Source organism: Vanessa tameamea, chromosome 5, assembly GCF_037043105.1.
Source record: "Vanessa tameamea isolate UH-Manoa-2023 chromosome 5, ilVanTame1 primary haplotype, whole genome shotgun sequence".
Classification (NCBI taxonomy): Eukaryota; Metazoa; Arthropoda; class Insecta; order Lepidoptera; family Nymphalidae; genus Vanessa; species Vanessa tameamea.
In genome coordinates, this window is record NC_087313.1 from 2,996,740 (window position 1) to 3,014,550 (window position 17,811).

General features: G+C 32.3%; 2 protein-coding genes across 2 annotated transcripts; one reads left to right on the forward strand and one right to left on the reverse strand.

Moving 5' to 3' along the window:
* The first annotated feature begins 629 nt into the window (after positions 1 to 629).
* On the forward strand, positions 630 to 12,417 carry Got1 (Glutamate oxaloacetate transaminase 1). Its single transcript, XM_026629276.2, has 10 exons — positions 630 to 901; positions 1,018 to 1,125; positions 5,050 to 5,123; positions 5,891 to 5,999; positions 7,078 to 7,295; positions 8,996 to 9,146; positions 9,529 to 9,694; positions 10,244 to 10,315; positions 10,578 to 10,793; positions 12,189 to 12,417. Exons 1-10 carry the CDS (start codon positions 790 to 792, stop codon positions 12,208 to 12,210), a joined length of 1,248 nt encoding a protein of 415 aa, XP_026485061.1. The 5' UTR covers positions 630 to 789; the 3' UTR covers positions 12,211 to 12,417.
* Nclb (no child left behind) lies at positions 11,606 to 17,394 on the reverse strand. Its single transcript, XM_026629270.2, has 13 exons — positions 17,213 to 17,394; positions 17,084 to 17,142; positions 16,863 to 16,984; positions 16,418 to 16,491; positions 16,232 to 16,337; positions 15,982 to 16,089; positions 15,302 to 15,476; positions 15,082 to 15,178; positions 14,685 to 14,855; positions 14,236 to 14,326; positions 13,799 to 13,880; positions 13,236 to 13,387; positions 11,606 to 12,558 (listed from the first exon to the last, which is right to left on the reverse strand). The coding sequence occupies exons 1-13, from the start codon at positions 17,297 to 17,299 to the stop codon at positions 12,494 to 12,496; spliced, it is 1,389 nt and encodes a 462-aa protein (XP_026485055.2). The 5' UTR covers positions 17,300 to 17,394; the 3' UTR covers positions 11,606 to 12,493.
* Between the last annotated feature and the right edge of the window lie 417 nt (positions 17,395 to 17,811).

Genomic DNA, 17,811 nt, shown 5'->3' on the forward strand with positions numbered 1-17,811 from the left:
AGTTTACATGATTATGCGTCCAGAAGACCCAAGAGTGCCACGTCTAAAAAACCCAGTTTACACAAAATACTAATAATAATAATTATTATAATGTATGTACATATCACATATTATACTATTATAATTTATTTTGGTACAAATAACAGTATTTTATTTGCTTGTCTTTTAAAACATCAGTTACATTATATGAAATTACCGACTTTAAACTTTTATATGAGAATATATGCAATATACATATATATCAAAAAATATTTGAGCGTCTCGGGACGCTCGACAGAAGTGATAACTTAAGACTATATAATCTAAGTTGAAATATTTAATATTGAAATATTATATTGTTGTAAAAAATATATTTTTTCAAGACTATCATGAGTTAAATGTGTGAGATATATGCGCAATACCTATTTGAAAATAATATTTAGAAATAGGGGACCATTTCTCTGAAAAATATTCAATTCAATTCTTAGTTTAATGGCTTTTAGTTGTGCCACAGGGCACAATCTGTGTGCGTATTTCGCCAATGTCACGTAGGATGGAGAAGACACGAATGAGATTGATCTGAAAAATATGTTTTTGAACGGTATAATTTTGACAATTGACAGCTGACATTTACAACTGACGTGTGTGACATTGTCGAAGCCCAAAGGTCAGCGACTGAAACTTGCAAATCGTAATTCGCGAACTATTTTTTAATTGATTGCTATCATTTACAGTTACATCTTTGGAACATTAGTTACTCGCCAACTCAAATCAGACAGACGCGTTACGTATTGTAAATAAAACACAAAAATGGGTTCTCGTTTCCAAGTTGTAGAGCAAGGGCCACCGATTGAAGTATTTCAAATAAACAAACTTTTTATAGAAGATACATTCAAAAATAAAGTAAATCTTAGTGTAGGAGGTGAGTGGATATTAATAATCTTTAGCAGTGGGAAAGTTAATTCTTGGTTATTCCACTTTATAATCATTTTAATATAATTCTTATAAACTTATTCTATAATAATATTATTTTTATAGCATACAGAGATGAAACCGGCAAACCCTGGGTTTTGCCAGTTGTACAAAAAATGGAGAAGCAGATGGCTGCTGATGATACTCTTCTTCATGAATACTTGCCTGTACTAGGTAAGACTGTTTTTTTTTTGCTTTTATTCTGATAATGTTGTACATTTTCCATTAACCCAATTTTATTTTATTTAATATATTTATACAGTAAATAATATATATATTATTATTAAGATTATATACGAATTGATTTTGAGATTAACTTGTGTTCTATAGCAAATCCATAAATATAGAGTATAACTATAAATATAAGAATAGCTTATAACAAAGTTTTAACTAGGGTTGATTGTAACCCGTTATTGTTGCTTTGTCAACCAAACTTTTGTAAGAAATATCAACCATTTCTTACATCACCTATTGGCCACCAACCTTGGAAACTAGGGAGGAACGATTTTATGCCTGGCTTATGTGCCTATAATTAAACTGGCTCACTCATCTTTCAAACTAGATAAAAAAAAACTTAGTAATGCTGTGATTGGTAGAATAAATCTACCCAGACAGGCCTGGTCAATTTTATGGATGAGTTAGATCTTGTAGTTGAAATAATTAACAGTGGAACAACTGTCTTATTCTGACTGTACCTTTGTGTGCAATGATGAAGTTTCTGTCATTACTGGATATTTTCTTTATTGTCGCTAGTTACATCAACAAACCGTATATAACTAATATTATATCCATTTTTATATTTGGAATGTAAAAATTAGTGTTGCCTGTAATATAAATTTATTGCAAGGTCTTCCTTGATCTTATATTATATAAAACCCATGAAAGTTGGTTCCCGTTTTATTACATCATGTTAATAATCAAAAATTTGCCATCAAATTGTTATTATATCAAAAGATTATATTTCAAAGGAACATATATCTTACTTCCTAGGAATTAAAATTGTAATTGAATAATAGTATAATATATTGTTATAAAAATGATAAAAAACTTATTAAAAATATAAACATTGTGCAATATAAGATAAATATAACCTACATAACATAAGCAACATATAAACAAATTTATGTCTTTCCGTAAATATTTTTCCAAGAAAAAAGAAATAGATACAAAATTTGAATAAGTATCTGATGAAACAAATTGATTAATAGTATTGTTTATCTGTTTTATGAGATTTATGTCAAATCAGAAAACGATATTTAAAAAAAAAACAGTTACTAAACAATGTTTTGCTTCATTTATTATACTGCCAGCACCAATCATTCGTAAGGCAGTGTAATTGCATGGAAAGGCATGTACATGTTCATCATGTTCATGGTTACCGACAAATTTGTTCTACATGCAATGATATAGATATTTTTTAAACAAATGGTATCCAATCATTGTATAGAGAGGCGAAGGAAACAAATAATACCTAGTATCCCTCCTAGGGCACGGTATTCATTTCTATAAGAAGATTCCTAGTTATTTTTAACTTGACCTGTTAAAAAAATTAATACTCATGTTAAAAAAATACTTTGATAAGGCAAGATACTCATTTTATAAAAGTGTGGACTTATTATTTTTTGTATTTTTGACAATTTAATTGTACTTTATAAAAATATTCATTAAATTAATTGTGGAAAAGAGTAGCTACTTATTATCGGTTCTACTGGTGGTAGCTTTACATGTTATAGGGGGCAAACGAGCAGGAAGCTCACCTAATGGAAAGTGATTATGTTTAATTTAACAGTGTAACATGATCATTCAAAAATGCTTTTATGTACCTACTTGATTGATTAATATTTCATACACTGTCCATACCTATAAAAGGCCATTACCAGAACTCAATCAAAATCAGTAATTTTCTTAGATAATAAGTGTGTTTAAAAACATGTTTAATTACAGCATGTTGTTGCGTGTTTTGTTTTAAATATTCTTATCTCGTCAATATAGTTGTTGCCTATGTTACTGTCTCAAAACATTGAATAATTTGTTTATCAAATATATATCTGTTACAGTCATTATAATTTTATTTAAGAAAAATATTACTTTGCTAATAATTAAAAGATACATATATATGTATCTTTTAATTTCTACGGCGCATTTATGGCGAGATTATTAATTGTGTATTTTGCCATAGTAAGATCTCTTATCAGTGTTAATTCATTAAAAACTATAAGAAGTTTTATCATCGAATAAAACTATTGTCACAATAAATGACGGCTCCGTGATCGAGTAGTGTGTACACCGGTTTTCATGGGTACGCCACTCCGAGGTCCCGGGCTCGATTCCCGGCCGGGTCGATGTAGAAAAAGTTCATTTGTTTTCTATATTGTCTTGGGTCTGGGTGTTTGTGGAACCGTCGTTACTTCTGATCTCCATAACACAAGTCCTTTAGCTACTTACATTGGGATCAGAGTAATGTATGTGATGTTGTCCAATATTTATTAAAAAAAAAATGATTATCTTTTAGATTCAGGATATCTATACCAAGAGAACATATGGAATTTTGACAAAAATATCGTTTTTATAAAACGACCGTCTGTCACATGGTCGATATTACCTATTCCTACTTGTCATTAGTGATTAGACTATATTACTAGTAAGAACAGACAATAAATAGTCTTGGCTGTACAGCAACTTTTTAAACATAAGTTACACCGTAACTTAAGATCAGTATTGCGTTACGTTGTTGTTTATATAGATATCGTAATTGTATGATACAATTCAACTTCGTAAATTGTACATGTTTTTTTATGTCAACGGATGAAATTTAACGCTAAAATTATGTAATAGCTATCAATTTCAAAACGGAAACCATCTAACTCAATTTATCAACTCTACTTGACAAATTTGTGTGAAGTTTACACATTTAACTCTCTATATAGTAATTACGTATTTAAATAAAAATACGCCGCTAGTCATGTTGTACGTTGCATTTATATTTATATATTACGTTTAAAAATATAAATTTAACAGTTATTAATAGTACTACTACTATTATATGTATACTAGCTGTGCCCGACTTCGTGCGCGTTTACAAACAGACACTCAACCCAACATTTAAATAACACACGATTTTTAAAAGTGTGCCTTTTTCATAATATATTTTTTAAAAGCCAAAGGAAATTACTCAAAACGATGTTTTTTTTTCAGTTTAGATTACAGTGTAGATTTACAATTATTTAATACGTAGAGTTTGATCGGTAATAGGGCAACGAATAAACAAAAATACTTACCTATTTTGTTATATAAGATTGATACTCAAAAATATTCGAGATATTTCGATTTTATTTAACGTATTAATCAAGATAGTTCAGAAATTGTTCGCCATGTATGACAATAACTTGTCAGATATTACCTATTACAGTTTTATCACTGATAACATTGTTGCCGTCTAATTATTACGTAAAGACGTATAAAATTGTTGCTAAGATGTTGTTATATATCGTTCTTTCGTTATTGATTAATATATTTTATTACATAACTCTGCTTCACTGAACTATAAAAAAAATATCATATTTATAATTTAATTGGTGTAATTTTAATATGCTGGCATATTTTAATTGCCAAGCCGCATCAATATCTGAATTATTGGATTGCCACTTAATTATTAACATGTATCCAAAATTCCGAAAACAACTTCGCCAACATTCATAATGCCACGATTTTCACGCATATTTCATCGCTAATTCATAGTGAATACCAGAGATTATTATTTTAGAAATCGACCAATGATGTCCTCTTATTTCAAGGTCAAAGGTTGTTTATCCTGTCATTGGAATCTGTTAAACGGGATCGGTTAAAGCCAAATGATACAATGTCTTTTTCTTTCAAATGGCATTTTAATGACGAAAGAAAGTGAGCAATCAATGTTGAAATTCAAACATTCGCTAAATAAGGTTAAAAATTAGATTGAATATATACTATTCTCTTTTATATAAGTAAATTGGCTTTTCTAAAACTAGGAATAGTCTATATCTACCCTTATACACATACGCTTAACATACAATTCTATGTACTGTCAAATAATAAACATAGCAATTGCTTCTCGTACAGGTCTGGAACAGTTCACCAAAGTGTCTGTGTCGATGCTTCTTGGAGAAGACAGTCCTGCAATCGCTGACGGTCGTGTAAGTATTTTTTTTTTTTTATGTTACAGTAAGGCGGACGCGCAAATGTGCTCCCTGATGATAAGTGGTCCCACAGCCCATAGACATCGGCGCTGTAGGAAATGTTAACCATTCCTTATATAGCCATTGCGCCACCAACCTTGGTAACTAAGATGTCATGTCCCTTGTGCCTGTAGTTACATGGGTTCACTTACCCTTAAAACGGGAACGGAACAATACTAAGTATTGCTGTTTGGCGGTAGAATATTTCATGAGTGGGTGGTACCTACCCAGACGGACCTTCACAAAGCCCTACCACCAATTAAATATAAACGATAATGCCGTTGATATCAAGAACGTACATATTTAGACTTGTTATTCTGTATCAACAAAATGTGAATATTTTCATTGATTTTTTTTTACGTTTTGTCCAGAATTAAGGAATAAGTTACAAGCAAATTTACAATAGTGCTTAGGCTGTCAAACTGAACTTTCAAAGATTTTCAAAGATTGTTTTTTTATTTCTATTAATCTTTTGACGTCTCATTTCCAATATATATACTAATATAATAAATGCGAAAGTAAGTATGTCTGTCCGTCTATTCATTCAAGGATAAAACCAGTATACCGAATTTGATGAAACATAATATGAAGCGAGTTTGAACTCCAAGACCTGACGACTAACCCCCAAAAAGCGAGCAAAGCCGCGGTCGACTACTGGTATCCAATATATTTTATTTTGAAAAAATACTATAAAATTTATTATTACGTATAAATTTTGTCCATAGGCTTTTGGCGTGCAAACATTATCAGGTACTGGCGGTCTACGTGTTGGCTCCGAGTTTCTCAACAAACACCTTAAATATACTACATTCTACTACTCGAACCCGACTTGGGGTGAGTAATCATAAAAGTTATCAGATAACAGTTGCAAGCAATAAAGTAATAATGTTTAGTAAGAAAATTATGTAATTATTATCAGCTTTTAGTCCATGAAAACTATTACGATTTTCCAATTGGGTGTATTATGTGAACCGTGGATCCTGAGCGCAAGTCGAAAATAATAATTAATTAATTTAAAAATCTGTAAATTAAAATGCATTTTTTTGTAGTGCACTCTGTATACGATATTTTTCAACGAGGTAATCTATTTCATAAGTAAACAGATAAAATGTAGATATCAATATAGGTTTTTTAATCGAATCTTATCACTATTTTCTATAATAAAATAACAAATGATTGCAAGCGCTCTATCGGCGCGAATAGATATGTGTGTTGACGATATTTATATAAAACTTAAATGTAACCCACCTTTTATTATTATTGTGTATATGATTTGTTTGATTTTGAAGGATTTATCTTTAAATATAACAACCAGTAAACAATGGTCGTTAAGAACAGTCGATAGTAAACAGGTGTTAGTAAATATATACTTACACTTTCATATTATTTACAATTGAAGTAGGAATAATGATAAACAAACCTTAGATTAAAAAGATAAACAAACTGTTTACGATTTACGTAATTCATGCAATTTGCTAATAACTCAGCTGTATCGTGTACTACTTCTATTTCGCCTTCTAAAGTTTAAAGTTTGTTATGCAAATTAAATATTTTTGTGTAACGTTTAAAAATTACCCGCTCGAGTCAATTTAGGTTTTTTTTTTATGGTATATGTTGGCAAACGTGCATATGGGCCACCGGATGGGAAGTGGTCACCACCGCCCATAGACAATGGCGCTCTAAGAAATATTAACTATTCTTTACATCGCCACTGCACCACCAACCTTGGGAATTAAGATGTTGTGTCCCTTGTGCCTGTAGTTACATTAGCTCACTTACCCTTAAAACCGGAACACAACAATACAGAGTATTATTATTTGGCGGTAGAATATCTACTGAGTTGCTGGTACCTACCCAGGCTGGCTTGCCCTACCAAATATAACAAAATAACGCTAAATAATTTTTACTTTAGAAAACCACCATCTCGTATTCGTTAACTCTGGCTTCACTCAACCACGCACGTATCGTTACTGGGACGCAAAGAATCGCGCGATCGATTTCGCTGGAATGCTCGAGGACCTGAAGAATGCGCCCGAGAACTCCGTGATCATCTTGCACGCGTGCGCACACAACCCCACAGGAATAGACCCCACACAGGAGCAATGGGAGAAGATCGCTGATGTTATGGAGGTAAGTCCGTGACGTATTGAAACCCACTTTAAAGATACTAGCTTTAAGAAAATACAGTTTTACACCCGAATACAAAAACGATTTTTTTAGTGTGGAATAATGCTCTGCTAAGTAGGCATTTCTCGTAGCGTTTTTATTTGAGTTTACTCATATACAAAACAAGGATTTCTTTGTGAAACGGCCTCGTCCTCCACATCCAAAAACATTTTTTTATACTATTTTATTATTATATTATATATATACTGTTAAAATATTGCACGCACTTAGCATATTTTAATCGACTATACTGACGATTTATTTAAACCGTAACATGGAACTACCATTCTTATCACAAAATAGATATTGAAGAGAATGACCGGTAAGATAATCTGTTGTCATTCTTTTCAGAAATATAACGAATTGTAAGTATATTAACCTAGACGACCTCGAACGTTATGAACTAATTGCAGATGATTTTAGATTTTAGAACCACCAACTCCTCTTGAATATCTAGCGCTCTTCGTGGTAACTTTTTCAAATTTACTTTTTGTTTACTGCAATCACTACATTTATTATGAAACTAAGTCTGTTGCTCAACTGCATGTCTGTCTTTTTGAATGTGATATACTCAAAAATTACTAAACGTTCTTTCTTAGAGTTTTCATGAATGGACGAAGTGATTCATAATATAAGTTTAGATACATAATTTAGTAAGGTTTGTTAAGGTTAGTCGTAATATGGATTGTTGAAGATGTCGGAAAAAAATATTCCGGCTGAGATCTTTACTGGTGCGAGCCGCGTAAATTGATTACGACTTAAACTTTTTATGTAGACCCTTGTTCTACCCGTACGAAGCCTAAATAAATACATTTCGTATATCCGAAGTCAAGTTTAATTTTTGAAAAAGTTCATTGATTATTTTTACAGAAACAAATGAGCCAATATTGGATTCGATCGATTGATTCGATTTTGATCTATTTTAAACCATTTGTATTGCGTAAATTAGGAATGCATCTAAGCAGAAAAAATAAAAATATAGCATGTTATTTGTGATGTTCAGGAAATATTCACGTATTTTGCATAACCTGACTTTAAAATAAGTCTGACAAAAATAAACTTTAGGACTATTGCCAATTCCAACATGTATATTAATCTTGTACCTGTTTTATGCAATACTAAAACTATTTTGATGTATTATGATATAATACTATCTTTTTTTATATTACGAGCCAAATCAAGCCAAATAAGCGTCAATAGCGCACTGGTACATGGGTCGCCTAGCGATGTAAAAAATCGTAGTCGATCCTGACCCCTTGGGTAAATGTCGTCTTCATTCCTAGCACAAGCTTTAAGCTTAACTGGAGGAACAATAACAAATGTGAACAATTGTTGTCATATTTAGCCACAGATAGTGCTGAAGGTGATCACTGAACATTGCTTATTTAATTTGGTTTGAATTTTATATTGTATCATCATGTATGGATTTTCACGAGACATAATTTATACATAACAACGAGGTGGAGGTTGTCTGACTGCCTTCCGAATTAAAATAAAACAATTCATAAAAAAAAGCTGCATGTCGAACGATATATCATGACGTTATCCATCCTTCTTAGGATCGTGGCTAGATTTGGCGAGTCCTATTGGAAGTGATTACGTCATCACTGTCATCCCATCGGTGGTAACAGAAGTTAATCTAATTTAGGAGCGTCTTTTTTTAGGAGCGCAAATTGTTCCCGTTCTTCGACAGTGCTTACCAAGGTTTCGCTTCGGGTGATTTGGACCGCGACGCGTGGGCCGTCCGGTACTTCGTTAAGCGTGGCTTCGAACTTGTCTGCGCCCAGTCCTACGCCAAGAACTTTGGACTGTACAGTAAGTAGTTTCATCAAACATTAAATTAATTTGTTCGTTTAAAGTTTTATCAGACTAATGTGATGAATGCAAACATCACGATAACCTCAGACATGATATCAATGAATTTAAACATAGAAGGTAAGTGGACGGGCAGCCGCCCATAGATATTGGCGCTGTAAGAAATAATTACCATGGCTTACATCACACCAACGCGCCACCAACGTTGGGAGCTTAGATGCTTTGTCCCTTGTGCCTGTAGTTACACAGGCTCAGTCACCCTTCAAGCTAAAATACAACAATAGCAATAAGTATTGCTATAATATAATAGTTTGTATATGTCTTCGAATGAAATGAATGGTATTGAGTTACAACGTGTCAAATATGCGCGCGTGGCCCGCAGACGAGCGCGTGGGCAACCTGGCGCTGGTGGTGGCGGACGCGGCGCTGGTGCCGGCGCTGCGCTCGCAGCTGACGTGGATCGTGCGCGGCTCGTACTCCAACCCGCCGGCGCACGGCGCGCGCGTCGTCGCCAACGTGCTCGCCGACTCCAAGCTCTTCGACGAGTGGTCAGTGCCATCTCATTACTTGACGTTCATTATGATATTTCCGTCGCTGGTCGCGTTGGTTTCGACGGTAGGAGTCCGATTATGGTTGCCCAAGTGTCGTCGTGAGTCGACGTTCGTCTATCTGTTCCCTGGAAAGCCGAACGTCATCCTATGTCAACGCAAGGTTTTGGACGTTGTCGGAATGAGGAAGGTCCTATGCTAAGCGCATGATATCATTGTGTCTGTATTAATCTCGTCCGTGCTATAAGACCTTTTGATAATGTGATTCGTAATTAATCTGGTCTTTACTCCGCGTGACGTATTAAGGCAGAGTTTTGAATTATTATAATAGTTACCGCGTTGATTTTTTTTCAATTCGTTTAGAGATCAAGTTCCGATGTTATATTGAGCGTCGACGGTGCTCACCGTACAGACTACAGATCGTACAAATGGAAACTAGAACTTATCATCGATACGAGTTTATTAGTTTTCATGTCGCTTATTACATTTTACGATAAAGTATTTCCGTTACCTTGTAAGTTTTCTTTAAAATAAGTAATTGTTTTACAGGAGAGACCACATCAAATTCATGTCTTCGCGAGTTATCCAAATGAGAGAAGCGTTAAGAGCAGAACTTATCAAGTAAGATCTTATATACAATTAATATGATAAGCCACATAGTTTAAAGAGGACTCATGGTCAATATCAAAATTAAAATACTCTATTCAAGCATGCTCATGGAAACAGCATTGATTGAAGTGTAAAGCTACCTTGATTTGCCTCGTAGTTTCTACCGTGTTGAACCAGTTCTTCTAGAAGTTCAGTACTTCAAACAATGTAATATCATAATTTAAGAACACAATTAGATATGAGAATTAGTTGTAACGTTACGGCTACCCCTCAGATTGGGCACTCCCGGAAACTGGGACCACATCGTGAAGCAGATCGGGCTGTTCTCGTACACGGGGCTGACGCCGCGCCAGGCGGAGTACCTGATCCAGCAGCACCACATCTACCTGCTGCGCTCGGGCCGCATCAACATCTGCGGCCTCAACCCGGGCAACGTGGCCTACGTCGCCGCCGCCATACACGACGCCATCACCAAGTTCCCGGAGAACGAGTAATTGATTTTTTTATTTATATCGCAGTGTGAGGGCTCTTGTTGAAGTATGTTTTCGAAGCTTTCTTGTAAGTATAGAATAATATGCTGCATAATAACAGAATAGTTGGATTTTATAAAATCACTTTTTTACCGTTTCAATATTGACATTGGTTGAGAACTGTTTTAATTTCAAACATGGCAACATTGACCAATTACGCAATATTATTGCCATATATCAAATATGGTTTTAAATTGTTTAAATTGGTTTATTGAAATTATGCACAAGATCGTAGTTTCGAGTAGCTACTATTTTATAGCGAAGACACAATATATATAACATCGTCTTTATTACATAAAACCAGGTATAATAATATATACTAAATGCATTTATTTTTTTTCATTCCTAAGACAGCTATAATATATAAACAAACATACTTGCATTTAAAATTGTCCCATAATGTGTATACCTAATATGACGACTTAATTAATGTCAATTATTCGAATAAGGTACTAAATTACAAATATTGTATAGCATATTATTGTTATTTGTCAAGAATGTACACTGTTTTTAAAATAATTTTACTAGCAGCTAAATATAGAAATATTAAACAAAACGACTAGCTTTTGCTAAATTTCCAATGGACTATATAGAAAAAATTATAAAAACAACTACATAACATCCCTTTATTAACATCGTGATAATTATACAAAATGTACATTTATTGTCTTTAAATATTATTTTTTAACCGTAACAGTATAAAAAATGAAATATTATAAATTGCAAATGATACAATTTATATACTCCAAATATGAGATTTTATTCCAAATGGTGACACTGCCGTTACAGGTAGAGAACAAATTGTGTTCATTTGAAACAAGTGGCCTTATTGGTCCTGATTTTATGCGATTATTAGTTTTTCGACTACTCGATTTATAACCATAAATAGAGCTCAGTATCGAAGAGCTTATTAATGTCACAAAGTTTTGTCTATCAGATCAATAGAGAAAATTAACATTTTATTGTGATAATGCCTTATAAATAGTCGTAAAAATTGACCACGTTTTGAATTTATAAAAATAATGCTATTTTGTTAAATTCAATATTAAAAGTATCTCTCTTGATCTGATAGAGCGGTGCATAGTTCCATATTTAAATTATACAACGTAGCTTCGCACAGATAATGTATAGGTTAAAATGCCTTTGTCTAGTTTGTATTTATTTTATTTTTGTTTAGATGATGTAAGCAATGTTGCAAATATAAATCTCAGTTACAGAATATTGTTTTATTATAAATCCTTAAATATACTTCTTATTAAGTGTTTTTTTTTATCAAACATATTTATTTAATCGTTATCGTACATTTTTTGCACACATTTTAAAGACAGAGTAAAATTATATATTTTTGTTTGCAGCGATACAAGGGCTAAATTATAAGGACGTGACTGTAATGGCAACACTGAGGGTGGTATGTTGTAAATAACATTTTGGTGACGGCTTTCGTGTCGCTTTTTAAGAATTATTTATTTAAAACATTATGTACCGACTAAGAAAGAGCACATGCTATTTTAAAGATATTACATTCCACAGTTACAAATGTATTTTTACAGTATTATTGGTAAATTAAATAAAACAGAAATTCAATTATTTTTTTATTTGTAAAATATTTTTTAATATACAATATAATTTTTACAATGTAAACAAATGTCATCAAATATTCCTATGACTCCATAGCATCATTGTTGCCGACTGGAGCCTGCGTTCGTGATCCGAAACGATTCATAACTGAAAATATACAAATCACATTTAATATTAATTATCATTAAATTATAGAAAAACAACATCGTCAATTTGTGGCTGATATTCCCGGACACAGTATGCATGTAACTTTAATTTGAGAAATTAGTCATCAAAAAATATAACCAACATTGGTAATTACTTATGTGTAATATGAAAGAATGGCATTCGTGGTCATTTATATAAAAAAAATTATCAAGGCATGAAATATATTTTTTCTTTATGGTTATGTTATTTTTTTTCGAATATGAAAATTTTGCTTGTATTCCGAAAGCAGATAGTTATTTATTACAATGGTAATTAAAATACTGAGTGTCCTTATTCATTTGATAGAAAGTGAATTAATAATATATAACCATGTATGTTATTTTTTATACAAAATAATTAGTTGTTGTTTGTTTTCTTATCATACTAAATCTTAAATCATATCGTCCTAACCTCAAAGGTCAATTTATATACATGTGGCTTTTTAGGGTTATTTTTATTTATAAGCTTACATAAGTATATAGCTAATTAATTTATCACACTACTTTCAATGGACATCATTGTAAATGAGGTCCATAACTATGTATGTATGTATGTATGGGCTTTGACTGTTCTTTTGTTGTGTATATTGTCAAATTTAGTATAGTTAAAATATATATAAAGATAAATTGTTATTTCACCCTCTTCATTCGTTGTGAGGTCCACGATCTCGATGAAGCATTCCTTGTTGTCTCCGCCCACGGCCAGCGAGAAGGGCGCGTCGGGACACTGAGACGCGCACAAAACTTGCCCCACCCTTACTGAACGTTCACTGATTTGTAGCGGCGATGAACTGAAAAAATATGCATTATATTTTTATTTGATTTTCGATAAATAACTTGTTATGTAATGTTAGATAATAGCTGTCTGCAACGACTTTTTTTTTTTTTTTTTTTTATTGTACTTCATAAGGGTGTAATAAGAAAATTATTTATTTTCGTTAAAAAAAACTTGAAGTTGATCGTCACCTACCGGTTACAGTCTAAGTCACCCAGGACACAAAAATTCAAACGCACACAAACAAATATCATCAAAATCCGTGAAGTCGTTTAGGACTTCAGTGACATATGTGAGCCAAAACCATCGTCAAATAAATAACTAATTACTAAACTGGTAGAAATACACTAGGCCCTGTTACGACCCAATAAGATTATTTATTTCTATTAAAAATAATAAAAAAAAGCTTCCATTAAAATTCATTTACCTTGTTATATCCCACGTTTTGAATTTCTCATCGGAGCCCACCGTTATCAACAACCCAGGAACATTATCACTTATTATAAGTCCTGAAACATATCAATATGGAATTCAAAATATTATACATATATCTGTTCTCCTATAGTATGAGTTATAATTATACTGTACTATGCTCATATACCCTATTAATCAATTTGTTACCTACTATGCATAAAAAATATGTTTAAGATCTAAAGTTTAGTCAAATTGTAAGATTTACATAAAAATTGATATACTTAGTGTCAAGCACTTTCAATTACAAATATACTCAAAGTATTAGAAATAATTTAAAATAATTATGCATCTGATCCATGACATTCTTAGGTGTAAACACTTCTCCCTGGGTGTTTATTTCCTCAAATAATTATAAAAAGTTGGATCACAATTCATATGCATTAGTCTTACCTGTGACTTCCTTCTGGTGAGCGTCTATTGTCCAGAGAGGCTCGTCTTGTCGACAGTCCACATAAGCCACTTTTCCTTCATTATTGCTCATCTGTCAAAAACATATTTTAATAGCTACATTATCATTACATTCAGAAGTACTATTTTCGATAATAGAAACAAGAAAAACAGTAATAACAGATACTTTAATGGAAAGGATTATAAAAAAATATCATAAAACAAGGGGTTTTAAATCTGTACAAATATTATAAGTGCGATGTCAGTCTATTGCTCTTTCACCACCAATACACTTTTTTACCGAATTTGAGGAAATTCGATAAGAAGCAAGCTTGAACTCCAAGGAAAAACATTTTATGCCTAACACTTAAAAATCGACCGAAGCCACAGACGACACCTAGAGACTTATAAAAGTGATTCATATGCTAGCTATAGATTTGTTCAAGTCTAACCGCGAAGCAGAACGGGTTGTGTGTGTCCCACACCACGCGCTCTATCTCCGGCCCCAGGCTCCACGCGCGGTGTGCGTCCGTCGCGCGACAGTCGGTCACGCGCGCGCGACCGTCGCACGACCCCGACAGCAACGTCTGCGCCTCCAGCGGGTGAAAGCACAAGGATTGCACCTGCAATGAAGAAAAATACTAAGTTATTACATTTTTCTAAACGTTTAAGTTGTGTTTAGTCTTAATGTTATTTGGACCCTAAATTTAACATATGATTAAAAAAAAAAGTTAATTAATATTACCTGGATTTAGGTAATATTCTGTAGTAACATCTCATTTTTAATAACTTGAGTGATATTTTATTAGATTATAATTTACTTATTTAAAAAAACACATTGTAAAATACCTTATCTTCAAAGTAGTTTAACTTTGTGTGTGGGGAGCCTTTATCCAGATCCCACAATAAGACTGTATTGTCAGCTGATCCACTAGCAAGGACATGACTGGAAATAAAAATTACTTGTAATTTTCTATGGAGAATGGAATCATCTTAATATCTTCAATAAGATAATTTAATCAAGTGTGTTGAGATGATTCCCATAGCCAGTTTATTACTATTAACTCACGTAAAATTCCTATTCCACGAAAGGTCCAACACAGCCTCCTTGTGTCCTATTCTTTTAGTTTTTTTCTTTTTATTTGGCTTCTTGCCTAATTTGAATGCTGGTTCTAGGCAGTTTTCTATATCTAAGTCCCATACTTGGATAACTGGATCCATGCCACCCAATGCACAGAGGTTACCTGGAAGGCAATAATATTTTGATAATTTATATTATTTTTTAAATATTAGTAAATCTACTAATATAATAAAGCTCATGTATTTGGTTCTTTTTGTATGCGCTAATATCTGGAACTACTATTGGGTTAAAAAAAATCACCTTCCATTCCATAGCCCAATTCTGGAGGTAATTTATAGTATATAAGCTATAGCCCTCCTGAGCAGGAATGTTTAAAGCAGGTAATGCCACATGGAACAGTTATTACTTATCAGGACACTTTCATAATAATTTAACTTATAACTCACTTCTAAGTATTATTTGTGTATTTAGAATCCTCCATTTACAATTTCTGATATAAAAATTGCATTAATGTACATTCCTCGCAAGAGAACTAAAAATAGCATATTTGTAGTTGTTGGTAGTTTTTAAGTTATTTTAAATTTAAATATATTTAATAAAAAAGCCTATCTTCACACAAAAAAAACTCAACTTCAATCACATGGTTACTATTAAAGTATCAAAATTACCTGGTTGTGGATCTGATGGGTCATGACTCAACCATTCAATGCAGAGAGGAAACCAGGGCAAGATAATATCATGGTGGACGTAGAATGATCCCTCTTCTTTATTGAAGACTGTAAGAAAACACTATAGACTATAATACAAGTTAATTTTATTATACATATTTCTTATGTGTAAGTCAAACATGAATAAAAAACCAATTAAATTCTTTATATAAAATATGTAATATTTTAAATGTAAATTAATATCACTCACTATATACTTCTAATACACTAGCATCAGTCTCCACATGTCCTACTAGAAGGAGATTGTCATCTGGTTTAATTATATCATCCTCTTCATCACTGTCGGGACCCTCTGTCTAAGACAAATAATTAACATCCTTTTACTGTTTTATTTTGTTATTACTCTTAGGTTTATATTTTTTTATTTTTAACTTACTCGTATTTGAACATTTTCACTGAGATCACCTAAGTTTGGAAGTGTAGCTATGGTCCCAATGCCAACTGGATCACCTTCAAACATAATTTGAATATTGTTGAACATTAAACCTTACAGTAATATTAAAATACAAAGTTAAGTAAAAGTAAAAGCCTCTTGTGTTCTACTGAATATAGGTTGTTGCACATAAAATATTAGTTGTGCCTGCCGGTTTGAAACTGTAATCTTTGGCTAAAACACATGTATTCCATTCCTGGGCCCTGCTCTTATTTTAATATCATTTTTGATCATTCATGAATACTTATCCATACCTATACTAATATCACAAATAGTGATTCTGTCTGTCTGTTTCTCTTTCACGGCTAAGCCATTGAACCATTGATGAAAATAACTTTTTTATACTTAAAACCTATGACCACTTTATAAATGATTAAATAAAACTCACTTCCTTCCTCTTGATCATAATTTTCAAAATTAAATTCGTCATTGGGATCAGCTGGTGGATCTCTAACTTGTTCAGCATTTTCAGCCTCTTCGTCACTCTGATCATCGCCATCCTCAGTTAAACTTGAAATTAATTTTTGTTTACAAAAAGATAACACAAAATTCTCATAATATAGCGAAAGATTATAATATCTTTATATAAACATTAAATTAGATACTAACCGCAATTCAGTAGCAGTTTGTTTAATTATTTTCTCCAATTCCTTTTCGGTTAGTTCAATCTAAAACAAGTTTAATTATAAAATTTATTTTTGTATTACGCAGTGTACACATTTTAAAAATATTTTTTACCTTTTCTGGTACAGCTTTTGCTACTCCGCGCTTTACAAAATGCATGCATGATACTAAGCTAACAGTTGGTGTCCCTTCTTCTTCCATTTTTATGGCTTACTTATTTTATTTTAATAATAATAGAATATAATATTAAAAGTTAGGTTATGCAGTATGTTGTTAATGACATTAATACAAAGTTTAGACTTAGACTATAGTATAGTCTATGGGATAGACTATGGAGAGCTAAACAAAATGTCAATTTTTAAAAGTCTATTACCCACATGACATTTTGAGAAAGCCTAAGGCTAAGCCGGCCTATCTTCCAACGTTCAAGTTGTTTCCAAGATCAAAAATTTTGTCAGGAAAGTATCAATGATATAGATATAGAGTAGTTGTTATACACCCTGACTTCAAAAATTTTACAGCCAATAATTTTTTTTTTTTTAAATAGAAATCTTCTAATTACTAACTTTTAATCGTAATTAAGGCTGATACGCAAACCGGATCCATTTAATAAACGACTTTGACGATTCATTATTTTTCATTATTTTTCAAATAAATCATTTTATTAATATTGAAATAGTTATAAAAACATTATTTTTGTTAAATAACAAACT

What these genes read in the sequence shown, in the direction of transcription:
- Got1 (XM_026629276.2), top strand. Translation starts at nt 790, where the DNA reads ATGGGTTCTCGTTTCCAAGTTGTAGAGCAAGGGCCACCGATTGAAGTA. An exon ending in AGATCGCTGATGTTATGGAG is followed by an intron (nt 7,296 to 8,995) that starts GTAAGTCCGTGA and finishes GTCTTTTTTTAG; the next exon opens with GAGCGCAAATTGTTCCCGTT. An exon ending in TCCAAGCTCTTCGACGAGTG is followed by an intron (nt 9,695 to 10,243) that starts GTCAGTGCCATC and finishes ATTGTTTTACAG; the next exon opens with GAGAGACCACATCAAATTCA.
- Nclb (XM_026629270.2), bottom strand. Translation starts at nt 17,299, where the DNA reads ATGGAAGAAGAAGGGACACCAACTGTTAGCTTAGTATCATGCATGCAT. An exon ending in TTATGATCAAGAGGAAGGAA is followed by an intron (nt 16,492 to 16,862) that starts GTGAGTTTTATT and finishes TTATGTTTGAAG; the next exon opens with GTGATCCAGTTGGCATTGGG. An exon ending in TCACCAGAAGGAAGTCACAG is followed by an intron (nt 13,881 to 14,235) that starts GTAAGACTAATG and finishes GATATGTTTCAG; the next exon opens with GACTTATAATAAGTGATAAT.